A 27,373-nucleotide genomic window follows, 5' to 3' on the forward strand; every position below is an offset into this window, starting at 1 on the left:
AAAAATAGAAGAAAAATAATTCGCGAAAAGTATCTTACAAACTATATTCTCCGTGTTCTTATCTTTCCAAACGAATAAAGCGTACTTGTTCCTGCTTTTTTTTTTTTTTTTTTTTTTTTTTTTTTATTTATTTCATTCTGACGAGCGAAAAAAAAAGACAATTCGCATAAATCGGGACATCTCGCAATATACATATATCGAACGTTGAAGCGAAAACGGAGTGTGCAGTGCTCGTAATCCATTTTTTTATTATTATAACTATTATTATTTTCATCATCTCTGCGTTGCTGTACGATCAGGTTGTCTTTCCATTTGTTTATAATAATTATATCGTTTCCTCCCCTCTCCTTTTCTTTTTCCAGTTAATCCGTGTCAACTTGTATATATAAAATAAGACTCTATGATACATCTTGGTCACTTCACGATGAAAAGTAACATTTTTTTTTTTTTTTTTACCTCGCTTTATTACTTCAAATAATTCGTTTCCAGTTTGTCGACGAATTCAAACATTCGCTAGTAAAATGCCCTTTATTATTTCAGCCTAGTTACAGGTGACTATGATTACTCGTGACAACTAGTTACAGTTCTGTACTCGTTACATATTCGCGTCCTTTTTTTTTTCATTTTAAAGAGCTGTACAGTCAATCGAAATAGTCGTATAGCGCGTCCTTGACTTTTTCATCCGATTAAAATTTACTCAGTACATCCTACATTTCTTTTTCGGAGCTATCTTACGATTTAATTAAAAACAAAAAGAAAAACAAAAAAAAAAAAAGAACACCGACCATTTGATTAAATTACGCTTTCTTTGTTTCCTTTCGAACATACGAAACATACACGTTTGTAAAGAAAATACATTCGGATCTAACCGCGTTAGCGTTTCTTTTTTTTTTTTCTTTCTTTCTCAGCCTAGAGCTTCAGCCACGGCACCCTTTTTTCCTTTGTTTTTTTGTTTTTTTTTTCTTTTTTTTCTTTTTTTCGTTCGCTTTCAATCATTTAATTTCATTCTTTCTTCCTGTTTACTTAAATATAAAAATACATAGCCAGTCTATACATAGAGCGTGCAAAGTGGCACAGTGAACTGAGTTACCAGATATCCTGGATAGTTAACTACCGCTCTCGGCATTCGACGGTGGTTCCATGTCGTCGTGACTTTTGCTCGTGTTACTCGACACGGGGAGACCTGAGGTTTTTGGCAGCGGGTTAGTTATTACACTATCACTATGAGATGTTGATGCAGCATTGTACACAGAGTTGTCAAAGTGTTGCAAGCATTCCGGACCAGGCAGCAGTAATGTAGTTTGCGTCGGAAGATTCGTTAACGATAGCATCCCTGGTTTCATCATTTGCTTGTTAAAACAACTCCTTAATGCCTCTTCGATTAAATTTGCTATTTTATCACGGTCGTTCTGTAACAAACAAACAACGTGCTTGAATAAAAGTTGTTGGAAACTAATGATCCTTCTCCTCCTCTTTTGTTTTTTAAACGCAAGCAATACCTCGTTAATAAATCCAAAATGTACAAGCTCCTGCGCGAGAAGCATCGAAGTATCTAACTGAGTCACAGGACACGTCAATTGCCTATTCATCTTGTCGTCCATTCGCAATAATATTGTCATCTGTAAAGCATACACCAGCGTGTGAAAAGAAGAAACGAAATACAAAGGTTAGACTTTTAGATTTTAACGTAACTCGTTACTCACAAGTAATTCACAACTTTCTTCTCTAGGTTTAACGTTACACATCATATTAACTACTCTTCGAGATTCCACGTCCACCGGTTCCGGTGTGACGGATTTCACCGATTCGGTGACTTCTGGCGATATCGCCCGAGGTCGTACAGGTGGTGGTAATTTCGCCATAAACGCTGTCAACGGGTATATACCATATCTGCCGGTCCAAACGTTTATTGTGATTAGTGTGATTGAAGGAGAAGATATGCTTGACGTTGCAAGAAACACAGCCAATTACCGACATATGTCTCGTATACTCACTTTACATCCTCCACGAACTTCTCCAACTTCTCTGTAACCGGAATATCGCTCAGTCGAATTTGCTGCGGTGGCCGACCTTGATATTTAATTTCCGCCACTACCGTATCAGGTCCGTAGAGCCTTTGCAGAACTTCGTCCGTTATCGTCTCTGAAATGTTGGCTGAAACGAAGAAAAAATGTTAACTAACCGTCTGTCACTTTACAATTCTTACAAGTCTGTCGCTTTTTTTTTTTTTATGGAAAAGCCAAATACCTATATTTAGAACATTTAGACAAATTGTCTCGTGACACGAGACAATGACAGAGATTAGATAACGACGATATTATTAGACTTACTGGCCGAGTTGACCAGAGCGTGAGCGGCGAGCAGTTTCAACGAATGCACTTCGAACAACACAGGGTGAAAGAGGAGCTCCCTGGCGCTTGGTCTACTGAGCGGGTCCACCTGGAGACACTTTCGAATGAAATCTTTCTGTTGGACGTCGTCCAACGACTCTATGGTTTTCCGGACGTTGTCGTCGGTGACGATCGTGCCTGTGTCACCGTTACCCTGAATTTCCAGCGCAGCCATCTCCAGAGCGCACATCCCAAACGAGTAAATGTCAATAGCAGGAGTGACAGAGTCTGAAAAACGCAACAGACAGTCGCATTATTAACTTGTAACAACGGAACATCATGTGGTGATACTTACTTCCATATTCAGGCGCAACAAAGTGCATGTTCTTCATGTTTGCCCTGCACGTTTTCACATGGTGATGAATTGCATCAGGTGCCACTGTAACGACAACACCGGCACACCGTTATTTCAGGAAAAATCCAGATACATCAGATACGCACTCGCAAAATATATGTATACTTCAATGAAAGTATTTAACAAGCAATGAGTTAAAAAACTTTCTTTTTTTCTTTCTTTCTTTCTTGCGAGGCAGCAGGAATTCTTCTTGTTTGTTTGTCGAGAAAGAAAACAAAAATAAAAAAAAAAAAGAGGAAGAAAGAAATGAAGAAGAAGAAGAAGAAGGGGCAATGTAGCCAGCTCTTTCCCTTTTCGAATACCCGCCACCTCTGTGATTAACGAGTGGATTAATAAACCGCTAGAAAAATTGTGTTGTAACTGAAAAATTATCCTATGAGTAACTTGAGCCCTCGCATAGTTAATAACTCTCGCATGTTCTTGTGTACGGAAACGCACGAAAGTGCCTCTGACTTTGGGTATTTGAGCATTGCAGATGAAAGCAAGACATATGAAACGCAAGCAATCAACGAGGAGAAACAATTTACACGGCTCGCATTCTAAGAAAAGAAAACACTTTCATCGAGCATGATGAGACTTTGTTCTTTTTTTTCTCTTTTTGACTTGAACAAAATAGAAATTCATGGAATTTGCTCTGTTGGTGAATGAGTACATACAACAAAAATTAGAGCACAATGAGAAAAATGCGTGCGCTAGACAATGACCACAGAAGGACCAAGGGATATTTTCCACCCTTTGTCCTCCTCTGTTGTTACAACCCAAGAGATGAAGAAGTGCAATGTAATGACATGAACGATATTAAAATCAAATAAATTTCGAGCAGTTCGTATGAACCACGCTACCAGTAATCAAGATGTAGATATATATGTATACACGCATAAATATATACATATATATATACACATAGATAGGAATGTTTACCTCAGTATGCCTAAATTACTTAGCTGGCAATAGTCGATGATTATCTGCCAAATGCATTCTCTTCAAATTCACCACCTTTTCACAATTTACACCAGAACCGAAGAATCGTCGTTATCAGTTGACTTTTATCCTCTGGATGGGCGAAAGTACGATTGTACTTCCTCTCTCTTCGAAGACTTTGCTGTGTTTTTTTCATTATCTAGATTAGCCTATTTGCTACAATTAAAAATGAGGACCCAAGTTACTCCTAATATGTAAACAGTAGTTTATACACAATCTTTCTAACAGATTTATCTTACTAATAGATAGATTGAAAAAGGAAATGAGTAGATAAGAGCGAGCGGAAAAAGGAAGGGGGGAAACCGCATCGTAACATAAACGCAGTAACAGTAACATTGTGAAACGGTTCTGAACGAATAAATCTGATTAAAATAGGGAATTATGCAGAGATATATTTCCCATTGAAGTTGATTTAAGAAAACAAATCTTGTCATAAAATCCAATTAGAGTAATTTATGACATGGAGTAAAACTTTCTTCACAATATAATAACTATGTAATTTCTTGTCAAGCTTCATAGTGATAAAACATTTGGTGCATACTGTTTATACGTATATAGTTTAATTATTAGATAACCGGCGATGTTACAAATTAAATAGAATACAAATTGAATAGAAATTAACCGAATATCTGTGTACAACTTGTTTATCGTTGTCAATTGACTTATTGAGTACGACTACCAAGAAGGCAATCACAGTAATGTCAATATACGTACTTAGTGTGCTTGTACTCCATGAAAGAATGAAATAAATACCAGTTAGCTCACAGTAGTTATTTTAACATCATTGATTGATCGATATTATATATACGTATATAATATATAGGTACACATATAAAAACAATAACAACCCTATTGTGATTCATAGTTTTTATCCATGAAAATTATGAGAAACAAAATTATTTGCCTCTCATAATTTTCAAGTCCTGTGAAGGAAAAAAGCGGAAGTGCCTTGCAAACTCTTATTCCTAATGTATGTTAAATAATTTCATTTAGAGATAAATGCTCTCTTGAATACCTATGAGCAGTAGGTATGATATGTCGTGCTTATTAGCAGAATGTTTCATCGTACAAAATACAGAAACATTAAAACTATGTTTCCTGGGCACAAAATGTGTCTCATAGAGTAAGAAATTGTTTACATTTTGTCAAATAATTACTTACCTGAACCAATTTTAACAAGCCCGTTATGTTGAATAAATATAGTGTCACAAGTAAGATTTCCATGAATAATAGGTGGTGAACAAGAATGTAAATAACTGAAAAATTTAAAAAGATTAACACATATAACGGAAATACGTACGTATAATAAATAAATAAGCATTACGATTTAACCCGGGATTACCCATGTGAGAGTCTAGTCGCCGGGATGTACCTGCGCTAGACCCCCAGGTGGGTAATCCCGGGTTAAGAAATTCATAATATATACAAAAGATTATATTACCTCAATGCAGAAAGTATTTGAGTACACCAGCGTTTCCATGCTTGCAAAGGTAATTTTTTCACATTACGTTTTGTTCTTTTTAGGAACTGTTTCAAAGATCCAGAAGACATATATTCAGTTATAAATATGACCTGATAAATGACAAATAAGATTACAATCAACAGTCAAGACCAATCTGAACTTGGACACTCATTTTTCATTACATACCCGAGGTTTATCATTATGGGTGTCTGTCCAATACCTATGAAATTTAACAATATTAGGATGTTCCAACTGTGTAAGATTTTCAAATACAAGTTGTATCTTTTCTTCTTGCGCTTTAAAGTTTTTTCTTTCAGAAAATTGCACCTCATTCCAAACAACTTCGACTCCTTCCTCTGTATCCATCGCCAAATAAGCACAGTCGATTCCTGGTACATCGCGTTGTTCTACCTAAATAGCAAACACTTTACTGTTATAACACATTCATAAATACTTTACCTCGCTCGTATATAATTTTTATGGAATTCAAACTATACATACATAAAGTTAGTTTATTTACAAGTATTCATTTACAAAAATACATATTAATATTTATTTACAACGTACAAAAATTATACGGAGTAAAAATAAAGTCAGATTAACAAATTATATCTGAAGAGTTTATGAATACGGGATGACAGAACATATTACTACAATCATCCATTTTAAAGTTACTTCAGGCAATTTCGTGCCTAATGCCATTGTATCAATGTGACCTTGCAAGGAATTTATGGAGGGGAAATAACTCAGGGCACAGAGGTTGCCATTAAAGGCATTGTAATATGTTTACGACAATGGGCTATATGCAAATAAAATATGGAACAAAGCAAAAGAGATAGCCTATTTTTCTTTAAATAGACATACCTCCATTTCAGTAACTTCGTTTTCACTGCCTCTGGCTGCTCCGAAGGTAGAGCCTTCGGCTAACGTAGACTTGGAACCTACATATACCTAACATAAAATAATAGTTATTGAAAATAATGTAAAACTACTCGTTAAGCAAAATGTCTATTGTGTCTTTTTCATTAATACCGTCTAAGTGTGACAAAGGTATGTTTCGCTTTCAAACGAAACAATGAAAGGATTTGTCCAGGTAAAGCAATTTTGTGCAGGTAGTTAACCCAACCGTGCTGATTCATTTTTAAGAATCACCAACACTTAAAGCTTCAAGCCAAGAAATTGTTGAAAGTCAGTTGAATTCAAATACTTACACAAACTCTGAGAAAGCTAGGTCATAGTAATTAAGATGAAACATAATACACTTCAAGTAATGTGTTTGATATTATGATGTATAATACACTACAAACTGCTGAATCAAATTGAACTACTGCCTCTTGCTTATTAAACTTGTATGTATGTACAAGTACTCTTGCACGTTCTAATTCTTGGTACTCGGTGCGTCTTATTGTTAGTCGCACAGATTAACATAAAAAGCCTTAAAATATATTATTGGCAACTAGGACTACATCCATATCCCTTTGTTTATTCAAAACTACCTAACATACACAAACATCCTAACAGTTTATCTACAATTAGTGTCAATGCCAAACTAAAGTATGAGTCACAAGAGACTCTCTTTGTTGTCGTATCAACCACAACAGATTAATACTCTGTGAACTGCGGTGATACTGCTGACAAGAAGAACACATACCCGTTTAATACCAGGTGAATCCAAAGAACAAAAAATCCCAACCCGACTGTATGAGACAAGGTGTGAAACACAGAAATTGCGGAAACACTGTTGCTACATTGTTATGAAAAAAGAACACGGATACCTCTTCCCGGCGTTTGAGCCACCGCCCGCAGGGGCTCTCCTCCAGGATTTCACTCTCATCTTCCGAATCTTCACCACTTTCCCGCGGTGACTTGTGCTCTGGGTCCGTGCTGGAGCGACTCCCGGGCATCACACACGCGATTAGTTTAAGGGACAGCACCAAACAAAACGCAACGCGATCAAACTCATCGGTGATATAATTCCGGATGTTTGTCTCAATGTCGCATCTGTTTCACCGTAAAAACGCACAACCAGCGACGCGCACGTGAACGTGTACGGGAAAGAACAGGCCAGTGGCAACGGGCTGGCGGTATACCTTCTATCAGCTCGCGAATGACACATGCAACGCGACAAACTCGAGGGTCGTTGGGGAAACCCGAGCCGCGATATTTCTGATCTTACGCGACCACACGCACGGATCGACACTATTCCGTTTCCCTCAGGGCTTGGCCAGCGTACCGGACATCGCGCGGCCCATTCGCTGATCACACTGTCAAAATAAAACCAATGTTATGAGCAAAATAGCTTCGATCTGACACACACTCTAGTACTCATTTTCGCTCTGTCTTCGGTCACGTTCGCCCAGTATGGCGATTAGCGTGCACCGCACCCTTTTTCGGCACCGATCGCAGCGACACCTGCCGACTGCCGCCTCTCACCGCACCAACCTTCAATCGCATTTCATTCGTCGCTCGAGATACCGTTCGTAGGACCGAGTTTCACGGCGCGTGCGCCCCTCTATGTTGCCGCGCAGTTTCTGCTTTTAGGTTAGGTAGAACTCTGCTTCGACGTTAGAAGCATTTTTCTACGATTTCGAATTTGAGAACATCTTGAATCGGACCGACAATGATTTTCAATCGTTGAAATTAGTCTCTGGCTGAAATCATCTTTTTTCTTTTTTTATACTTTATCACATGCGACGTGCACGTGTCAGCCGCGTGATTCCATTCATAACCTAATGACGTCTATAAAAACATTGCCTCTGTCAGGGGGCACGAAACTGATCATCCTTGACGAAGGTGCGGCAATATTACGTATTACGCTTGTGCAATGGAATTCTGTTTATTTGAAAACAAGTTCAATGAATTTCCATCGTGCATAAACGGAGTTCCATTGTTGTCAAACAAACGTCACGTACATACATGTGTACACATATGCATTTCAGAGGCGACAGCGATGCACGCAAGAAAGTTGATCGCAGGATGGATACAGACACTAAGAGAAAGAGATGCCAGCCGTGTGTTCAGTCTGTTACTGTTCTCCGACTCAAAGTCTTCGTACCAAAACGAACCCAAACCTTTTGCCTTGAGTAATGTAAATATCTTTGATTACTACACGATCAACGTTGATAACAAGTTTGACATGACTGCTATAGGCGAGAAGGATCTTCTCAATCTGAAACATATCCTTCAAACGATAAACGCAAAGCACACAGTGATCGTCGATTGTTTAACGTCCTTGAATTCGCTTGTAGGCTTGTCAAAGACAATATGGTTCTTAGAGAGGTTGAGCAAACAGGTGCCACAAGTGATTTGCATTTACAAACGAGATTTTATATATAGTAAAATACCAGGCATCGAAACGTTGGGAAGTACGTATGTAAAGATACAGAAGTCACCTGCTACGACAAGCAAGGACTTTAACTACATTGTGGAGCTTTTGCATCGCAAAGTGGGTGGAGGAGTCTTGAGACAACAGGAAATTGTAAACCAGAATAACGTATCTTGTGAAATCGAGTCGAGGAAACTCGAGCAGAGTAGAAAGTTTGATTCTGCATACGAGGACTCCAAGTCAAAAATCGAGTCTTCGTTCAGGATAGAAATAAATGAAAATGAAATGAAACAGAGACAAGAACTGACATTACCATATATGATTAATACAAATGCAGTGAACACATCTAAGATCCATTATCATCCAGAGGATATAGATGACTTTGATGAAGAAGATCCGGACGATGACTTATGTTTTTAAATTGTATATACTTTAAATATTATGATATATCGCAACAGAGAAGAAAATGTTGATGTTCCAAGCGAAGATATTTATTTTATATTTATTTTACATTTTGTTGCAGTAAATATTGTATATTTTATTCGCATAATGAAATCTCTTACTAGTGTAGGACATTTTGTTTTAAATTATCAACAATAAAAATTATTAACAATAACTTTATAAAAAATAAATAGTTCTACTGTATAAAACCAATACTGCGCACAATACTAATATTTAAAAATAAAATATTAAATATTAGAATCTTTGGCATTCAACTCAGTTAGTCATACTATTATCGTTTCACTTTGTTCTTTTGTTTGCACCATAAAGTATGTGTTAGTCATAACCGTAGACGACAAATGAAACAGCCAAATATATGACGTTATAATTCTATGGAATAGACTTTAAACGACATTTTCATACTTTAATAACGTAACAAAAAATATATTTCACGTACCAACCGAAAAAGATATTAAAAAACTGTCTTGAATAAAATTATTTCGAATGATATATTAAATAAAATTGTCAGATCACAAAATTCTAAAACATTAACATTTGACAACACAATTGACAAAAATTGCAAAAATAATCCTTTTGTAAGATTTGATCGAAATATTAAAACTAGCCATTGAAGGTGTAAAGTAAATTTTGGTCGTAAAAATGATAAGCCCCGTCGATATGTTGCAACACTCTACTTTCTAATAAGCTACGGCCGTATTGAACAGCTTCTTCTCTAGTTTGTGCAATATTGGCGTCGAGCAACCAATTAACTAAATCAGTACCAGTAAAGACACCTTTGTATACTTTTAATAAACGTCTACGACATATAGCTATACGAGCACGACATTCAGCCAAATGGCAACTATTAAATTGATCCCTGATAGCCTTCACTTCTGGGCTTAATGCATCTTCAGACGGAAGTTGCAACTCCTTCCCTGCAAGTATAAGATATAATATTGAATTATAAAATTTTTCAAATAAATATAATAAATATAAGAATAATATAGTAATACCGATACGCCATTTGCGGCACATTTTTTGTAACCAACATCCTAATTTTCCAAGGCCAGCATCCAATCCGAAGATAGTAAATGCGATTAATGATTGGCCAAAATTCAAAGCAACATCCAAGAACGCTAATTCTGCGTAAACTCCAGTCAACTGTTCCATTAATAGCGTTCCAACTGATATAGATAAGCCCTGAAAATAATTGCGGTAAATTATAACTTCACAATCGTATTTAAGTATTTTAATATATACTTACTATAAACATGGAACACAGAAGTAAAATAACAAATACAAGATGTCGTAAAAGCTGAGGATCATTTCTTTCATTCTCGATATCTACGTACAAATCGCAATCGTAAATCTCGTTATTGTTACTTCTACATATACCATCTGGACAACCATCTGCGTATTCACAGCCAATGCTAACAACATCGAGATAATTAAAATAAAATTTTATCAAATTTTTATTTTACAAAATTAACTTACATTGGAGTATGAGAAGTTGAAGAAATCAGATCCTCAACATCTACTATGCGTCTTTCCTCGTCATCGTTATTAAAATTTTCGACATTTGTCAAATTGGAATGAGATGCTAGAATGTTTCGACGCTGGTAACTCTGCTGCAAAACCAAACAACCCACTGTTACTGTAAAAAAGAAAAATGAAATGGTAAAAAAAATTATGTTTCATTTAATCTCATACATTGTAACATTATATACCTACCAATGAAACAAAATATTAATATAAAAGTAGAAATTGCAGCTTGAACTGTACTGAATTGAAAATTTGGATTTCTGAATTCAAGATCAAATTTCTTTGGAGACATAGTACAACACATTATAATCACTATTAAAATTGGAATTCTGAAAGAATATTAATACTCATTTTCCTTTTTCTCTTTTCGAGATTAATTGTAGAAAAAGAAGTATTGATCATACCCCCATCCAATAGCATAAAACCATTTCAGAATATTGCGAACAAAATCTATAGAACGAGAATTTAAATATAATAAAGTAACAGCTATTGCTACAGTCCACATACGACTTGCGTATACTCCCACAGTAATTAAACTGAACTGGATATACCTACAATAAATCACAGTCAAAGTAACGTAAAAAATTAAATTAAAAATTCAGAATAAACTGATAACAATTACCATAAAACTGAGCCACTATTATGAGATTCAAGTTTGGTCCATATTATAACACCTATGGCTGTAGCTAGCTAAAAATCACAATTTTTGTAGAAACGAAATCAATACAAATTTTAAGTTAATAAAATTGAATACAAACCTGTGCAATTACAATACAAAATGTACATTTATGAGTGACGCATTTATATTTTTTTCTTCTTAATCCAACGAAACAGATTATGAGCCACACGCATACTGTTGCTGAAGCAATGCTTACGTCGAAAGAAAATACATTTAATTGATGTGCATAGTTCTCTGGACTAACTCCAGTAGAAACAGCATCGATTAATTTCGCTGATACAAACATCAATGGAGCAGACAAGAAAGTACAAGCGACCATTGCTGATGCGATTAAATCAATTTCTAGATTATATCGTAGAGTGAAAATAAATAAGGCCGGTGCTGTGGGAATAGTACCATACAAGAATCCATATGTACTTAGATCTTGAGTATCTGTAGTATTTTCTCCAGCATTCAAGAGAATAATAGATTCTCTTATAACCAAGGGAAGTACCAGCAATTTCACTGATATCAATATACCTGGTATTACAAGAGCTGTACCTTTCAATTTATGCACTTTTCCAACCATCATTAATCCCAATAAAAAAAGAGCACTTGCAGAGAAAGCATTGCCAAATATATCCAGTACAGTTGCTAATATAGCAGGTACTAGATGACTGAAGATAATATTACCAAGAATACCGAGAACAGTCATAACAAGTATTGGATTTAGGGCAATTCCTTTTATAATAGAAAAAACCATGTTTCCATAACTTCCATGATTTTCATTGCGACGTTTACCAATCTCTAATAATACAAAGCCGATTGGATTTAGAATAGCCAATGATATAGGTGCCATTAAATACAAATAAGCAGCGTATTCGGGATGTGTTTGGCCATATAGTGCTTGAACTATAAAAATACATTGTTTTACTTTTCAAGCTGTACTTAAAGTGATCTCTATGAATTTACTTACTCATTGGATATCCAATAGCGAAGTCATTACTTTGCGTGGTAAATATTGCAAAAAGTGCAGCGCAACCTGGATTTGATGATCTTTTAATGACCAGAGATATTCCAAGAACAATGAAAAACACAAAGCTTTTGGCTACCAAGACAGCAAGAAGGAACTTCCAGTTTACTAGACTAAAATCAAGCTTTGCCAGTGACATAAAAATTAAAGAAGGTAGGGCAAACGTTCCTACAAATGTATTTAGGCCATTTGCTTCTGTTTTAGTAATGACATCAAATCTTCCAGCGATATAGCTGAAAAATGAGCCATTTATTCATATGCACTTTCATATCTGACATGAGAAAAATTCAAAGACCAAGTTTACCCGCATAATATAATTGCAAAGCACTGTATCAATGCAAGATATAAATTATCTATCGGTTCAACTTTCATTGTTGAAACTTCAATCTCTTCCAACAGAGGCATGGCTAACGCAGCTTTCTTAAACTTCTGAAAATAAAGAATAACTTGATTAGTATAAGTATAATTTAATTAAGCATAAATGACAAAAGTTGAAATATCATTTGACGTATGTACATTTATATTATAATTCTTCCTAATGTAGATATTGTCATCTTTCTAATATAACATCATCATTATTACAAGGATATGTACACAAAAAAATATTATGCAGCATTAACCCCATATCAGCTTCATGTTTACTCGCGCTGTAGTATTTATTTTATAATCTGAAACAAAAAAAATTTTAAATGTACTCCTTAGGACAGTGATTGCCATATGTTCATAAATATCAAGTTAATGGATATTCCAAAGAAATGAAAAAATTATATTTCAAAATACTATTTTAGATTGCAAGGAAACAATAGTAAAACTATCATTTACAATGCCACGGTGAACAATCTGACAAACATGAAAATTTTCTCTTTTCACTAGTGTGCAAAATATTAACACACTTTATATCAAGCACGTTCGATATTCTTTGTACACTTTCGCATGAAAAACAAGATACGATAGGAAGATATCGATCTCGATTAATACGAGAAAAATGTATTATGCAAGTTCATATTGGCGAAATATTCATAATAATCTACATCCCTTATCTGCGCATAGACAATTTCCAATCTCATCCAAACGTACAAACATCGACATCTCTCGCCGAACCGTGCGATTGGGCCATCCGCATCACGTGTTTCGAACAAGACATCAGACTTGTTGCACCAAAAACATTTGATTTCAAATGATTGAAATCTTACTTTTCGAATACAAGAATTCTATTTGTAACTATCGCGCTGTAATGCCAAATTGCGACCGTTTTGGAATGATTTCAAAATTAACGTGGCTATTATAAAGTTGTATAATAGCCTAACGCAATCGTTGTTAGAAATTGTAGAAATTTCATTATCGTTTAACCTTATCGCACATTTCCGTGTGTGTGTTCTTTTTTTTGAACTCGATAAGCCCTGATATTTGTTATCGATATTTAGAAACGAAAATTAATTAATTGACGATAAATTGAGATCGTGTATGTTTGATAGAAGCTTAAAAAACATACGTGCGCGTATCGTGTTGCGTGTAATCAATAGAAAATGTAATTCTCATGTTTCACATGCGATAGTCATATCGCAAATGCGTAATATCTGGAAAATTTTAAACGTCTGGAAAAATATACGCAGCACGTATCAATTCCGCAGTAATAGAAAGAAAATAAAATGCCAAGCACGATAAAAGAAGAAAAATCGCCTCGTGTCTAAGTTCTGTGTCGAAATGTTTGTACAGATAACCCCTGAATAGTACGGAATTACAACCAATAGGTTATCGTCCAGAAAAATTCCGTGTAATAGACTTCAAACTCGATTAAGTAATACGTATACAAACATTGCTTGAAGAATAACGAATGACTGCAAATTTTGCGAATCGCAATTAAATGATGATATCGTAACAGAGCAAGAGAAAGTCCTGAAAGTTAATAAAAATTACTTCCTTTTTTATTGTTATTATTCTCGGTGTATTAAACTCGCTTTAATACAACAATGCAGCGTTTAAACTATATACTAGATATATAGTGCTATAGTATATAGAGTATATAGTATACTAGTAGGTATATAATATATACAGGTATGTACTAATAGGATATACCTTTGCGTCACCGATCTCTATGAGTCATACATTCTCACAATCTTGCGCAATTGTACTGTTATGATACTTGTGCAAATATTTTTTTAAATCGATACGTTTCTTCGTTGTTTACCGCGATTGGAAGATTAACAGAAATCTGACTTTCTTCCACTGGGGAAGCACTTGTTTTCTACAGATAATATACAAGGTGTTCTGCAACTTGTGGTGTAAAAATCTGTCGAAAAGAATATAATTTTTTGGGAAAGTCGAATTTGAAAATTCATCAACTATATTCGAAATCCTCCTCACGATGGCTTCAATTCGAAAAAGTATTCACTCTCGACAGATTTTTACACGTAGAATCGCGAGTCGCGAGACACTGTACATGTACGAAAAAAAGATCACGTATTTTACTTAGTCACGGAAACTTCCTGGAAATATACGTACAAAGAATCAAGTATTTTGGTTAGTCACGGAAATTCGTGGAAATGTATACGTGACTAATTAAGTAGCACGAAGCTACTCAAAATAATAACCAAATAGTAATAAATGAGACCAAGGGAATAATAATATCCAACGTGAAAACATTGCGACATTCGCGTACATCGTCACGTCGATAAAAATTGCGATGTGGTCGCGTAGCTTTCGCATGCACAATGGCTTCTCTGCGAGTGCAAAAGTTGAAAGAACGAAATCGCGCCAATGGGGCAATTGGTTCGTTTCCAATTTTCGCGAAATAAATAATGCAACTGCGTAGTAATTTCCCGTCGTCGAGTCACATTGCGGTCACGTGGTCGTATAGATAGCGTGTCTACATGTGTGTACGTACGTAAGTATATACAGTACGTGCGCCTTCGCGTGACGTCAGCTGATTCACTGGAACAACGTTCGCTTTTGCGACGTATCGCGATAAGAATTTCACCGCTTTTCTCTGTCAAGAATTTAGAAATTCCCGGTTCAAGGTCATTTGGAACAACGCACTCGACCTATGCAAGAAACAGTTCGCGTTTACATTACGTGCACATGTGCACATACACGCGTACGTATAGATACACATGTATATACACATATGTATACGGAACAGACGAAAAAGTGAGACCGATCCCTCACTCCGTATCTATTCTTTGTTCTTCCTTTCTCTTTTCTGGAAATTTCAGTAATTATGTTACACAGTTTCGTAGAATGATCTGTTCATCACGGCTTATAAATGAACCGTAAGGCTTCGACGGCCGGACAACTAGAGATAGCATTCATCGTCGTTCGACCAATCGTGTCGAAGATGAATTCCCATCGTAGCCGATTTTCTTTTTTTCGCACGGTAATTCGTCACTTTGGGAATACCGTTCTGAGGCAAAAGGGTCGAGGGAACAATAGGGATCTGCAAAGTTCGGAAGAGGCACCTGACTTGTTATCGTCGTCTGATCGCGATGTAAATTCAACGAGAAGACAAACAATGCTGTCCCTTTTATCGAAGGGGAATCGGTTTTCCAATTTGTTTATAATGAATAAAAAGACGCACAGCGTCTACATGTTCTAAACTTTACGTGGGCAGAGCGGTCACGTGGGTGAATTATCAAAGGCCTGCAAACGAGGCGAGGGAGAGAGGAGAACTCTCTACGTATATAATCTTGAGTACAGAGCACACATTTCACCACTCAGTTCTAGTTGGACTTCGGACGTGTGAATTGTGTCAAGCCTTCCGACGAGGGAAAGTTTTTGTTTGTTTGGTGCGCTCGTTGTATGGGTAAGATTTTTGCACGTTTTGACTTTTTTTTCCTTTTTTCTCTCCTTCCTCTCGTTGTGTCGGGGAATTTAATTACTAACTTCGATTTTCGAAAGATACAGGCGAGACTGACTCGTATTTCGACGAAAGTAACTCGTCCGATGCGGGCCTGAAACATCTTGCCTGAATGCCCTACTTCACCAGCGAACTGCTTTTCGATGTTCGCACACGTACATACATTTACAATTTGAATTATGTATTTTTTTTTAATGACGCAATAAGTCTGAACCGAAGGGACTTTTATTAGTTTATTAACACTGACGCGAATAACGTCACGCTGGCTGCGAATTACCAGATTGCGAAACGAAATGTAAACATCGATGTTTCAGCATCGTTTGGAAATTTTACGCTTTTTGCAATGCGCTTGAAATTCAAATTTCATTTCTTTACAGAATGTCAAACAAATATGTATACATATATATATGATGTGTGTATTTTTTTTTCACTCTTACGTAATTGTTTTGAATCGGTTCGAAGGACACGTTACGTGCCAGAAACATTGACACACCTTCCTATATCTCTTTCGATAAATATTCAGCGCATTGTCAGTATCGAAGGTGCTTTGTTCTTTCTTTTCGATTTTCGAAATTCGACAAATGAAAAAACAGCGTACCAGCGCGAATGGTATCGCTGCAAGTCATAGCAGACACGTGGCACGCTCTACGTACCTATTTGGTCGTGTATTGATTCATCACGCGTACGTGTTGTGTCGCCATGTTAGAGCCAGCAGCAACTCCGATCCGCCTCTCCGCACTCATTTCGCAAATTTTCTCATACGGAGTCGTGCTAATCCGTGTGCTTAAATAGCAATGGACATACGGTAAGCAGATTTCTCGACAGAGATAAGTGATTAGCGACGAATGAATCATTACTTGCTGACGGTCGACTGACAGTTTTACACTTGCGTGACGTGTAACGCAAATACTCCTCTTGCGTGTTCCTTCGAACAACGATCTTTCGACCGAGATAGAAAAATGAGCCGCCTCAGAATTTCATAGAGTGACGCAATTTTTTTTTTATTACAAACGCGAGTATTTCCAAAGAAAACGTATGAATAATTAATTTTCATTCACACATCTCTGAATAAGAGAATTTAGACTAGTGTGAATAATTGTTATTGTATTTGCAGAGCGAGAGAAGAGTATAAAACACGGAGAGAGCCCTGTGGAGCCAATAAGCAGCTGCAGGGATGAGCATGGCTTTGTGCCAACAGTGGGCCGTTGGGGAAGTGAATGGCCAAGTTGACTCGAGACGGCAGAAATATGGTGCCAGCCACAGGGGCAGGCACGCGGGCCCTGGATCAGGGGTGTGCCGCTACCCCTGCCGGTATGGGCCCATTACGAGGCACCAGCCTTGACCGTTCCAACGGTCGAACAATATGAGGAACTAGCAAGCAGCGTTGAACTAGAAACGCAACATTTACTGCGTGAGCATCGCTATGACACCATTGGCAATTTCCTTAAGTAATTGTCACAACGTACTCTTTTACGAGTTCTTGCTTGCGGGCTGACATAAAGGAGTAAAACTTGTTCTTTGTATCTGACAGATTCTATAAGGATTACATTGCGAGCGGTGAAACCATACTGGAGAGATTTTATCACAAGTATCAACCACTCATAACGCGCGAACATCACACCTGTGTGGGCTTGGGATTCGAATTGCTGTACCGTTTGAGATGTTTGAACAAAAGATTTCCTGGAATAGCAAGCGGCCTCTATCTAGTGTCCTGTGAAGAGGTACGTTTATGATCCTTAACCCCTTGACATGCAATGATGACTGAGATATGTCATACATTTCTTAAGCTAAAGTTGACAATGAGATAGTGATATAAGGATATAAAAAAATATTTTTGTACATGCTTGATATGGCTCTTTTCAACGCATATGTACTATATCACTTTTTGACCATGTCGAATTTCATTTAATTCGTATGTCAAGGGCCGAATTCTTCTCTTTTTTTTACTTTGTAAATCAAGATTTTACACGAGTCTTCCTCTCGTACAGACGATCGATAACGTCGCTAGTTACGTTGGCGGACCACCCGCTGCAGATAGTGGAGAGAAGGAACATGTACTGGTGTGCCTGAAGATCGAAATTGGCGGACGGAAAGGAGTTATGCTCCTGGATCCTGGATATCACGTAGCTCGCGTGATCACTGTGATGGAAGATAAGTTATACCCACATACAGGCTGGTTCATTCAATCGGACGAGCCAGATTGCAAGAAAGAGTACAATTACTTCCTATGTGCTAACGATCCTGATTATATTGAATGGCACGAGAGGAAAACCCGTTCCGGTACCTTGGAGAGAACACAAGTTGCTCTTATATACGTGGCAAGGCCTTACTTAACTGCCATCGATGTTACCGAACGCAGAAATTTGGTTTATAACTTTAGAAGCCTTCTCGCGAGAGACACCAAGGGTCATGTTACAGCCGGCATATATTTCCCCGTTGTGCTGGATATGAATAATGCACAAACTTTTTCAATTTTTTACCAAACGAACAATGGCAAAAAGAGAATCAAAATGGCATTCAACAAGTTCTGTAATTCACCGAAGGTAAGTTTTTACATTTGTATATATAGATTGGTGTTAAAAACACTATTGTGAATAAAATTAATATCGAGCTGTCTCTTATCCAGATAAATCCTGATGCTGAAGAGAAAGAAATTATCGCCGAATGTGCCCGGCAATTAGGTCTCTCGCAAGATACTCTAGAGGATCTACTATGTGCTCTTGCTACAGTTATATGCGACTCAGCCTTCGTGGCTCAACTCCTGGCTATTAATTCGAGAATCAACACTTTAGCAGAAGACAATTAACAGAAGTCAATCTGCCCTGTGCGGTGCAGACAATATATAGTGTATCATTTTTTTTGCCAGCTATCCTCTTATGTTCTTTTTATTTTGTTGATGATTATTTTAATAACTTTACTATGTTCTGCAGATAATAATTTTATCCTTGTTATAAAATAGGGTATAATATTTTCTATTGACTGTTCAAGAAATTTACGTATTTTATGCGTTGTTGTTGACAGTTCAATGAAAATATTAATGTATATATTAATCACTTTTTTAATATCATTTTCAAAATTCTGTTCATCTATCTATTCTTATCGTCGATAAATATTTAATCTTAGATCATTTTAAAGTCTTAAAAAGTTTGAACGTTTTTGTCGAAATACTGTTGAGTTTAAGAAATTAGTCTCTTGCTTGCGTTCTATACAAAAAAACTCATAAAAAATGGTGGTATTAGGGTTGACTTATATTCAATTTTGTCTTTAGTATAAAGGTGAATTAAGTTATACTAAATCTATAAGTTTTATTTGAATAAACAGTGACAAAAGTTATTACATTAAATTGTACATTTATTGATAAATATACTACCCCAAAATATGTTCATTCTCATTTAAAATTGTGAATATATTAACATATTCTTAAAATCGAATGCTCTTTTGATATTAAAGAGCTAAACAACTAAAACTGAAGCTATTACTTCACGAAAATCTGATAAACTTCAATTTCAACATTTCAACTACAAAGTATATTTTTATTGATAAATTAAATTTTACGGCATACCTTTTTTTGCGACGTACGTAGATATACAAAATGAAAATATTTTTTGACATTCTTACTCTCATACTCGTACACATTGATATATATTATTTCATGTCATAGACTTTCTAAATATATGTTGTTCATTCGTAAAGATTCTACGAAACAGTAAGTCTATATGTAAAATGGAAAACAACTGCAGCATAACTTCGGTAAATCACTCACTGTTAAGAATACCTAACAAATATATCCTTCAGATTTTTATTTGCAGAAAGTATTCGGAAATTAGAAAACTATACTATATGACCTGTTTAAGTCTATAGGAACGTGATATAAGAAATTGTTAATAAAACCGTTCTAGACTCAACGTAATTTTATTAAACGATACGAATCCTACCGAAGTTCTGCAATATCATCAGCAATATAGTAGTTTGAATGGTTGAATAGAGAATCTACACATTACTATCTGGTACAACGTGACACTTTTTGCATACTTTATTATCCGGTATATGTTTACGTTTTCGGTTTCCTATTGCGGTTGTAGTTGCTGCTGACGCAGATTTAGTATCTTCAATACAATTGGAAGAACTCGAACTGTAAACATGAGAACGTTAAACCACAATATGTCTTTAATTATGATTAAAATTTGAAACATGAGAATGAGAATACAGCAATGTCGTTAGTCCATGTGTACAAATTTTCAAAAGTATTTTTGTGAAAAAAAAAACCAAGAGGACAATTAATACATTTTTTTATTTCGCCAAGAAGTAGAGTATGAAAAATAAAGTCGGCAAAATATATTGAAAAAAAATTATAATAAAATTGTTAATCGAAATATCAGAACATAAATATTAAGTGAAACGCAACGTACTTACGTTGCATAAGTGTCACCACTGTGTACTATGCTTTTACTTTATTAATATTTGCGGCTGTACCTGCAATACACAATATATGGTATATTTTATACCAATGTTGTTTGTTGTATTACAGATGACAAAATAAGTAACGGACTATATAAACAAATATAATAACGAATAATTTATATTTTGTAATCTGATGTAGAAATAAAAAAATAGTTTTAAAGTAAAAGACAAGTTTTCAATTTTCAACACTTTGCCTTGAAATACAATTAAAGTTGAAAAGATACATGTTACTTATATAATAAGCATGCAGCAAATTAGGAATATATTATAATCCTTGCTACTGCTTATAACTATTACATGCTACTATAAAATTCTACTATAAAATTCCATTTCTGACATGTTTTATTATCAATTTTATTACACAGATGCATGAACATTTTAAATAAATGAAAAGTAACTTTGAGGCATAAACATGAAAGCAATTGTTCGTATGTCACGATGACACTAACATACATATGCTTATATATTTAAAAATACAGGTAAAAATATAGATTTTATATTTTTCATACACAGATATTACAATACATAATATATTCATATATTAAAAACACGAATTTTTTTAATTAATGAAATGTATTTTTTTTTTAATATATATACAATATTGAGAACTCTAAAAGAGAAGTGAAACTTACCTTAAACTGTAAGTGGGAGTGTTTACTTTAGATGGTGTTGGCAATTTTAAACTACGTCTAGATGTCCATCTCGATGGATTAGAATATCGACTATGAAAGTATACAATAAGCAAATCAATAACGCACAAAATAGATACGATGAAGTAATAAAGTAAAAGAATGTTCAAAATTTAGAAACACTTTGGTTTTCGCTTGTATGTTATATTAGACAAAAAAAAATTCAGGCGTAACAGTATATGTTTTATTGATACATGATACTTTTATTAAACTCAATGATTTTACATTACTATAAAACACTTTTATCAAGAAAATTTTCCTGCAGCTAATTTATTACTGTAATGATATAGACTAATCATTAATCGTATATCCATGTAACGGAGCGGTATTATATCATTATATGGCAAATAATATAAAAAACTAAACATATAAATATCACAAAAGGACTGAAATATAAAATATATACATAGTTTTTCCTAGCCACTAGATTGAAACTAGATTGAAACTAGACAGAAAAGATAAAAATTAAAGCTTAAATGTTTTTATTTATGCGTTTAATACAAAATTTTGGCAGGGAATGCGCAAAGTAACATGACGTGATCCTGTTTCTCCATTCACTTTTTTTTACTCGTACGTCTCCTGGATTTCTTATGCACACTGCATAAATTTCAGTTTGTCAATAAGTGCTACACATATAATATTGCTATACATGCACACATAAGCACATTTCTATACTCATACAGGCATGCATACAGTTGCTACTTCTTAATACTATTACGTATTAATATTTTATGTGGAAAAAAAGGATAGATCAAGAACTAATTGTAAAAAAATGTTAAAAAAAGTTCAAATAGTTTTATACCTCTTTGTGCAAATAATTGTAAACAAAGGAAAAATTATCCGCGAGATATGTTACAAGAAAATTCAATTGACTAACCTTCCCGATGGATCAGGCAAAGCCAACTGCCTATGATCAGATCGATTTCGATGACCATGGCTATTATAGTGAGAATTACCACCATGATAACGACGAACACGTGTCTCCCACTCGTTATTAAAGCTTTCTGCTTCCTCTGCGAAACAAAATATTCGTTTTACATATGATGAGAAACAAATCTTGCTTTCAAAAATCTGTTACCTTCATCAAGATTAATAAATTCTTGACGCTCTTCCTGTTCGCCACTGTGCAGATTGTGTTCCCTCTCTAAGATATGTGCTCTATCTCCAATATGATGTTCAATGGCCATCTTTTTTGTTCCAGTAAGAGAATCACAGACTGTTGTCTTCGTTTCCTTCACACCACCAGGAGCGGTCGTTGTGGACATGGTTGCTTGGTAAACCTGAGGGTGACCGTCGGTACCAAATGTCATTACAGATTTTGAAGTGAAGGAATGACAATTCGTGCTTTGTGCCATATTGTCCTAAAACATTTACATTCACATTAGCTTTCTATTTAATTCATGAACTCTGTAAGCGACTTAAACAAAAAAGATCAACGTACAAAATTTGTGAACATATTATGAAACGATGGAAATCCAAATGGCAATATTTGAAGGTCGTCCTGACGACCTCTGTCCCTGTGACTGGCATGTGTGATAGCATTGTGGCGAGGATGAGCCATCATGCCGAACGGATCATTGAACAGAGAAGTCATCATGTCATTCATGTGCCTCACAGATTGCATATGAGACCTGCGAAGGAACACACACAAAGATTATAATGAAAAATCACATGAAAAAAATCAATGATTACGTAATACATTAAATAACAACAGAACAAGGAAATGGAATAGAAACAAGTAAAATCTTCGAAATTTGAAGCAAGTGTTCTTTGTGTTCTTTGTGTCACATCTTAAATTAGATTAAGCAAAGTCAAATTTACTTAAATGGTAATTCTTTTATCTGATACATGTACAGAATTTTAAGATCGAGCCTAGATATACTTTCTGCACAAATTTGCGCAACGAGATTTACGAAATAATGTTTTGACGGTAATCACGATAAAATAATAAAAAAGAAAAAAAAATGTTCGATATAAACATCTCTTATTTCTCGCAAGGAGCTAACGCTAAGCGAAAAATTGCTTTAACACTTACCCGAAAATAGGATCATCGTTCAGATCGCCCATCAGTGAACCGAAAAAGGACATTTTGAGAAACAGTTAGGCGGACACTGTTTGTGGAAAATGAAAAACGAGAAAGTTACGATCGATAATTGAGAGTGGAGCAACGCAGCCACTTGGATCGGACGGGATGAGGTAAATTTTGGGGAGGAATTTGGCCGTGGAGAGTTCCTGCAGAAACTTCTGGAAATAGTAATCAAGCAAATCGTTCGGCCACTACCTGACACCACCGATCATAAACCAAGTAGCGAACGGTACACAGCGATCGGGTCCAATCGTTGCAGTCGCACGCATGTGCACGCGCAATTTCGGCATTTTGACGCGTCCGCATGTGAATTTTGCTGTACTTTCACCAATACGATCGCAGTGTATACTATAGCCAAACTATACTGTACTGTACCGTTCTATAGCCAAACTATATTATACTGTACTGTACTATAGCCTACTATACTCTTCGATCTTAAAAACTTTTCTGTAAATCGAGTTTCAAATTTTTTTACAAAAGTTACCTCTTCGATTCGATTGTAGATTAATTTGAATTGTTTCAAACTGATTGTGTCTAAAAAAAAAACGTGAAAATTATTATTAAGGAAAATTACATATTAAGGAAAATCCGTTTTACGATTTAAATCGTATTAATGACAGAAACAAAATGGAGAAAACAAGAAAACACAAACGAAAGTAACAATTTGCAAAAAAAGAAAAAAAAGAATATATTGAAATACTTTTTGGTAATCATAATAAATATCATTGGTTGTGCTGTTTGATTTTTAGTATAAAGAGAATATATAAAATCACAGAGAGCGCCACGTGCAAATTAATGAAAACACGTCATCGTTGCATTTAACAGTAATACACACATACACACATTCAAAGCAGGAAAGAGGAATTGAATTTTTCCTCGTACGCGAGTTTCAAATGTCAACGTCTGTGTGAAAATTCTTTCCTTCGCGCGGATTCAAACATTTTTCATCGACAAAATGTACTTGAAAAATGAAACGTTCGTTGAAGTGTTATGGAGATCGTTCTAACCTAGCTTTTCTTCAATCGAATGGACAATAGGTAAGTAAACTCTACGTATTCTTCTGTGAATGCCTCTATCGTAAATATTAGTGGAAGATGCATTTCGGTTAGATCGTACTGCAGGGAGATTAAAAGTTGTTGACATTTCTCTTGGCAATCTGGTAGATTTCACCAAAAAATGCAGATACGAATGCGTTCTTAAGACGAGGAATCCAACTGGATCAAAAGTTATATAAAAGTGAGCATTTTCAACGTACTTTTTAGGTTAGTATGACGCTGTAATCGCTTCCACACATAATCTTATTGGTTCGTACGGGTCCTTTTAGATAAAAACAATGTTTGCAAGAAGGATTTTCGATGACCCGAAAGTTAAAACCCCCCGAAAAAAAAAATCTTTTAACGAAATCATTTGGCGACCGCAGCCCTAAGGATTTCCGGCCGTCTTTCGTTGGCCCGTTTATACAGACCTAAAGATGGTCTCAAAAATGTGATATGTAATTTTTAAAGAGAACGCTGTATCGATAACCTTTTTGGCCTTAGCTCGTCAAAATCTACCAGATTATCAAAAAAAAAAAGAAAAGAAGTAAATAATTTTTGATTTCTTAAACTAGAATTCACCCTGGGTTTTGTTTAGAGAATTTATTTTTATATGACAGCTAAAAATGTATTAAAAATATATCAAAATAAATCAATACAAATTTGTTTCTTTTTGCATTATATAAGTCTACTTTATTATTACAAGTATCACATTCACAGTTTCTTGTTATTATATAATGGCACATTTTTCTTTGTAGCATAACGTAAAGCATGATGTCCAACGGTATTTGGGTCTCTACTGAAGAAGTCGGAAGGAAACCAATGTCAAACAACAAAAATTGTCCGCCAGTAACATCCTCGACGTTGAACTCTCCACTTATGAAGTTGTCTTCATATTTCCTAGCTGTACGACCCTGGTCACTGAGCGCTTCGTTAATGCCAACACTTCTTGGATCTGCGTTAGCATACCGGCTAACAAGTACAGCAAGTTTCAGTTGGATATCCTTGATCTTAACAGTGTATACAGTTTTTTGTGTACACGGAGCTGGTAACGTAGTGAACACTTACTTTGATTATATAAAAGGAGTCGACAGCCGAAAAAGTGACGACAGGATATTGGTAGATCAACTTTTGTCAAAAGATGAACTAGTTTCGCTAGGTGCGTTGTTATATACAGCGGGATGTTTGGGCTTCGTTTTATTAACCACTATTTCTCCTGCGAAAATGGAACATCTCGCGCTTGTGTATTTTGGTGGTCTATCCTCGTCGTTTCTTTACACAGGAGGAATAGGGTTTAAATACATTGCGCTGGGCGACGTTCTTATCCTAGTTATATTTGGTCCGATTTCAGTTTTGTTTGCGTTCATGGCTCAAACCGGTTACATTGAACTAGGCACGATATACTATGCTATACCTCTTGCGTTAAACACAGAGGCTATTCTGCATAGTAACAATACCCGAGATCTAGAAAGTGACAAGAAGGCAGGTATAGTGACGTTAGCTATTTTAATTGGTCATACCGTGTCTCATGTTTTGTACGCTTTTTTACTGTTCACACCATACGTAACACTGGTGGTACTTGCATTAAGGTACTCTATATGGTTTCTGTTGCCAGTTACTACTCTACCAACTGCCTTCAAAATAGAGAAACAATTCAGAAGCCCCCATATGATCCAGAGTGTGCCTAAGCAAACAGCTAAATTGAACATGTTTCTAGGCATTTTATACGTTATTGCTTGTTTGCTTGTGGATCCTCTTCCCTATTTGTAACATACATGCCGCCTTGCATCATTATTCAGAAAGGAACTTGAATGTCCAAGCAATTATATGGGCAGCTGTTAGCCTACATACATGTAATCCTAAAATAAGTTATAAACGTTCTTTTCATGACATTTAGGTTGATTTTAAATTATTGATTACACGATACATCACGAAACGCATTTCTTAATGTGTCGTCACGTTACTAATATTATTTATATTACAAGGGGGGGACATTTTAGATAACATTTCTAACAATGCAACGGTCTTGGATACGGTGTGAAGCAGAATTACATCATTCAGAAATTTCCATTTCTATTCATAATTTCTCCAACGTGTGCAACTGGGTGTATCTTTGCACTTTGCACTACGTGCGAAAGACAGAATCACGATAACAAACTACATAATTAGTTAAATATGTTCATAATAACTTATCGCAAATAATTTATCTTTTTACCGTTTAGAAGTTAAGTAGTATTATTTATAAAACGAACCATATGCATATCTTTTGTAATCTCGGGAACATAAAGATCCCGAGAATAGAGAACATAGAATACTAATGGAATATTATTTCGTCGTTTGGTACTGGTACACGGATTTACGATGCAGCATGTTGTAAATTATATCGACGTGACTTTGCTTACGATCATTTTTTCGTAATCCTTTTTTTTTTTTTTTTTTTTTTTTTTTTTTTTGATGCAGGATCGAATTGTACACTTTCCGCGAGAAGCAAAATAATAAAATTAAAACTTCAATTTCTGTTGTTTGTCGAAGGTAAAGCAATACACTATACATTTAATTTCGCCGACAGCGAAAGGTATAAATTTACAACCGATCGAACCATTACGATACGTTAGGATCGATTCTATTATATATATGTGTAAATTAATTACAACTATATTTAACAAATGAATTTATGACAGACGTCGTTCGTTTTGTTTACATATTTATGTAGACAATTGCAGTCTCGATGAAAACGAGATACATTGTTATACAATACAAGTACTAAAAAAAGAAAAAAAAAAATAAGTTTTTACGACAATACTTTAATAAATCATTGTTTATCGATTAATATTTTTTTCCTCCCTTTATTTCCCTTGGTGAGAAAAATCATTCCAGTTCTAATAACTAAGGTTCGATACAATTCGCGCAAACGTTGCATAAATAAATTATAATATGAAACGTGAATGGTAAAATATAAATTATAAAATTTATATAAAATTATATTAAATTATAAATATAAACATAAAATGTAAATGAAACATAAAATATAAATAAATGATAAAGTATAAATTATAAATAAAT

The 27,373-nt window shown here is 35.3% G+C and overlaps 7 protein-coding genes across 25 annotated transcripts; 3 read left to right on the forward strand and 4 right to left on the reverse strand.

Moving 5' to 3' along the window:
* Positions 1-126: 126 nt before the first annotated feature.
* On the reverse strand, positions 127-7,568 carry LOC122527094 (nuclear receptor-binding protein homolog). 2 transcript variants are annotated; one of them, XM_043650957.1, is made up of 11 exons: positions 6,964-7,567; positions 6,053-6,139; positions 5,375-5,599; positions 5,168-5,298; positions 4,888-4,982; positions 2,686-2,769; positions 2,331-2,618; positions 1,995-2,154; positions 1,704-1,890; positions 1,500-1,619; positions 127-1,409 (listed from the first exon to the last, which is right to left on the reverse strand). In XM_043650957.1, the coding sequence occupies exons 1-11, from the start codon at positions 7,090-7,092 to the stop codon at positions 1,107-1,109; spliced, it is 1,809 nt and encodes a 602-aa protein (XP_043506892.1). In that variant the 5' UTR covers positions 7,093-7,567; the 3' UTR covers positions 127-1,106. The 2 variants fall into 2 exon arrangements, with proteins under 2 accessions (XP_043506892.1, XP_043506893.1); XM_043650958.1 differs by lacking the exon at positions 6,053-6,139 and having other exon boundaries at positions 6,964-7,568.
* Positions 7,569-7,685: 117 nt separating this feature from the next.
* Positions 7,686-9,141, forward strand: LOC122527096. Its single transcript, XM_043650965.1, has 2 exons — positions 7,686-7,981; positions 8,128-9,141. Exons 1-2 carry the CDS (start codon positions 7,921-7,923, stop codon positions 8,931-8,933), a joined length of 867 nt encoding a protein of 288 aa, XP_043506900.1. The 5' UTR covers positions 7,686-7,920; the 3' UTR covers positions 8,934-9,141.
* LOC122527093 (integral membrane protein GPR155) lies at positions 8,983-16,822 on the reverse strand. Of its 8 annotated transcripts, none has more exons than XM_043650951.1 (12): positions 16,694-16,822; positions 12,704-12,855; positions 12,492-12,616; positions 12,131-12,420; positions 11,255-12,066; positions 11,119-11,186; positions 10,901-11,047; positions 10,686-10,825; positions 10,449-10,608; positions 10,219-10,384; positions 9,968-10,154; positions 8,983-9,889 (listed from the first exon to the last, which is right to left on the reverse strand). In XM_043650951.1, exons 3-12 carry the CDS (start codon positions 12,590-12,592, stop codon positions 9,576-9,578), a joined length of 2,385 nt encoding a protein of 794 aa, XP_043506886.1. In that variant the 5' UTR covers positions 12,593-12,616; positions 12,704-12,855; positions 16,694-16,822; the 3' UTR covers positions 8,983-9,575. The 8 variants fall into 8 exon arrangements, with proteins under 8 accessions (XP_043506886.1, XP_043506887.1, XP_043506888.1 ...); XM_043650952.1 differs by lacking the exon at positions 16,694-16,822 and adding an exon at positions 14,264-14,282; XM_043650953.1 differs by lacking the exon at positions 16,694-16,822 and adding an exon at positions 13,265-13,453.
* Positions 14,261-15,684, reverse strand: LOC122527099. The gene is made up of 3 exons (XM_043650974.1): positions 15,412-15,684; positions 15,072-15,228; positions 14,261-14,477 (listed from the first exon to the last, which is right to left on the reverse strand). Exons 1-3 carry the CDS (start codon positions 15,490-15,492, stop codon positions 14,389-14,391), a joined length of 327 nt encoding a protein of 108 aa, XP_043506909.1. The 5' UTR covers positions 15,493-15,684; the 3' UTR covers positions 14,261-14,388.
* Positions 15,489-27,140, forward strand: LOC122527095 (ubiA prenyltransferase domain-containing protein 1 homolog). 6 transcript variants are annotated; one of them, XM_043650963.1, is made up of 4 exons: positions 15,489-15,500; positions 21,976-21,982; positions 24,797-24,857; positions 25,069-27,140. In XM_043650963.1, the coding sequence occupies exon 4, from the start codon at positions 25,082-25,084 to the stop codon at positions 26,078-26,080; it is 999 nt and encodes a 332-aa protein (XP_043506898.1). In that variant the 5' UTR covers positions 15,489-15,500; positions 21,976-21,982; positions 24,797-24,857; positions 25,069-25,081; the 3' UTR covers positions 26,081-27,140. The 6 variants fall into 6 exon arrangements, with proteins under 6 accessions (XP_043506898.1, XP_043506897.1, XP_043506899.1 ...); XM_043650962.1 differs by lacking the exons at positions 15,489-15,500; positions 21,976-21,982; positions 24,797-24,857 and adding exons at positions 24,032-24,313; positions 24,386-24,512; XM_043650964.1 differs by lacking the exons at positions 15,489-15,500; positions 21,976-21,982; positions 24,797-24,857 and adding exons at positions 24,032-24,313; positions 24,440-24,512.
* LOC122527098 lies at positions 15,835-19,383 on the forward strand. Of its 3 annotated transcripts, none has more exons than XM_043650971.1 (5): positions 15,835-15,986; positions 17,155-17,451; positions 17,572-17,761; positions 18,029-18,583; positions 18,667-19,383. In XM_043650971.1, the coding sequence occupies exons 4-5, from the start codon at positions 18,140-18,142 to the stop codon at positions 18,844-18,846; spliced, it is 624 nt and encodes a 207-aa protein (XP_043506906.1). In that variant the 5' UTR covers positions 15,835-15,986; positions 17,155-17,451; positions 17,572-17,761; positions 18,029-18,139; the 3' UTR covers positions 18,847-19,383. The 3 variants fall into 3 exon arrangements, with proteins under 3 accessions (XP_043506906.1, XP_043506907.1, XP_043506908.1); XM_043650972.1 differs by lacking the exon at positions 15,835-15,986 and adding an exon at positions 16,705-16,845; XM_043650973.1 differs by lacking the exon at positions 15,835-15,986 and having other exon boundaries at positions 17,272-17,488.
* On the reverse strand, positions 19,937-24,657 carry LOC122527097 (myeloid leukemia factor). 4 transcript variants are annotated; one of them, XM_043650970.1, is made up of 7 exons: positions 23,226-23,557; positions 22,632-22,821; positions 22,269-22,551; positions 22,068-22,203; positions 21,134-21,223; positions 20,454-20,513; positions 19,937-20,172 (listed from the first exon to the last, which is right to left on the reverse strand). In XM_043650970.1, the coding sequence occupies exons 1-6, from the start codon at positions 23,276-23,278 to the stop codon at positions 20,495-20,497; spliced, it is 771 nt and encodes a 256-aa protein (XP_043506905.1). In that variant the 5' UTR covers positions 23,279-23,557; the 3' UTR covers positions 19,937-20,172; positions 20,454-20,494. The 4 variants fall into 4 exon arrangements, with proteins under 4 accessions (XP_043506905.1, XP_043506903.1, XP_043506902.1 ...); XM_043650968.1 differs by lacking the exons at positions 20,454-20,513; positions 23,226-23,557 and adding an exon at positions 24,532-24,657; XM_043650967.1 differs by lacking the exon at positions 20,454-20,513 and having other exon boundaries at positions 23,226-23,559.
* Positions 27,141-27,373: the final 233 nt, after the last annotated feature.

Source organism: Frieseomelitta varia, unplaced genomic scaffold, assembly GCF_011392965.1.
Source record: "Frieseomelitta varia isolate USP_RPSP 00005682 unplaced genomic scaffold, Fvar_1.2 scaffold_208, whole genome shotgun sequence".
Classification (NCBI taxonomy): domain Eukaryota; kingdom Metazoa; phylum Arthropoda; class Insecta; order Hymenoptera; family Apidae; genus Frieseomelitta; species Frieseomelitta varia.

Coding starts and splice junctions, on each gene's coding strand:
- LOC122527094 (XM_043650957.1), bottom strand. CDS start 7,092: ATGCCCGGGAGTCGCTCCAGCACGGACCCAGAGCACAAGTCACCGCGG. Junction 4,983..5,167: donor CAAATACTTTCTGCATTGAG/GTAATATAATCT, acceptor TAAATTTTTCAG/TTATTTACATTCTTGTTCAC. Junction 1,620..1,703: donor AAGAAAGTTGTGAATTACTT/GTGAGTAACGAG, acceptor TATGCTTTACAG/ATGACAATATTATTGCGAAT.
- LOC122527096 (XM_043650965.1), top strand. CDS start 7,921: ATGACGTCTATAAAAACATTGCCTCTGTCAGGGGGCACGAAACTGATC. Junction 7,982..8,127: donor ACTGATCATCCTTGACGAAG/GTGCGGCAATAT, acceptor TATGCATTTCAG/AGGCGACAGCGATGCACGCA.
- LOC122527093 (XM_043650951.1), bottom strand. CDS start 12,592: ATGCCTCTGTTGGAAGAGATTGAAGTTTCAACAATGAAAGTTGAACCG. Junction 11,048..11,118: donor AATAGTGGCTCAGTTTTATG/GTAATTGTTATC, acceptor GATTTATTGTAG/GTATATCCAGTTCAGTTTAA. Junction 10,609..10,685: donor ATTAATATTTTGTTTCATTG/GTAGGTATATAA, acceptor TCTTTTTTACAG/TAACAGTGGGTTGTTTGGTT.
- LOC122527099 (XM_043650974.1), bottom strand. CDS start 15,492: ATGCTATCTCTAGTTGTCCGGCCGTCGAAGCCTTACGGTTCATTTATA. Junction 15,229..15,411: donor AGATCATTCTACGAAACTGT/GTAACATAATTA, acceptor TTTCTTGCATAG/GTCGAGTGCGTTGTTCCAAA. Junction 14,478..15,071: donor CACGTACTGTATATACTTAC/GTACGTACACAC, acceptor TCTTTTCGACAG/ATTTTTACACCACAAGTTGC.
- LOC122527098 (XM_043650971.1), top strand. CDS start 18,140: ATGCTCCTGGATCCTGGATATCACGTAGCTCGCGTGATCACTGTGATG. Junction 18,584..18,666: donor AGTTCTGTAATTCACCGAAG/GTAAGTTTTTAC, acceptor TCTCTTATCCAG/ATAAATCCTGATGCTGAAGA.
- LOC122527097 (XM_043650967.1), bottom strand. CDS start 23,278: ATGTCCTTTTTCGGTTCACTGATGGGCGATCTGAACGATGATCCTATT. Junction 22,822..23,225: donor AACGATGATCCTATTTTCGG/GTAAGTGTTAAA, acceptor GTTCCTTCGCAG/GTCTCATATGCAATCTGTGA. Junction 22,204..22,268: donor ATTTATTAATCTTGATGAAG/GTAACAGATTTT, acceptor TTTGTTTCGCAG/AGGAAGCAGAAAGCTTTAAT.
- LOC122527095 (XM_043650963.1), top strand. CDS start 25,082: ATGATGTCCAACGGTATTTGGGTCTCTACTGAAGAAGTCGGAAGGAAA.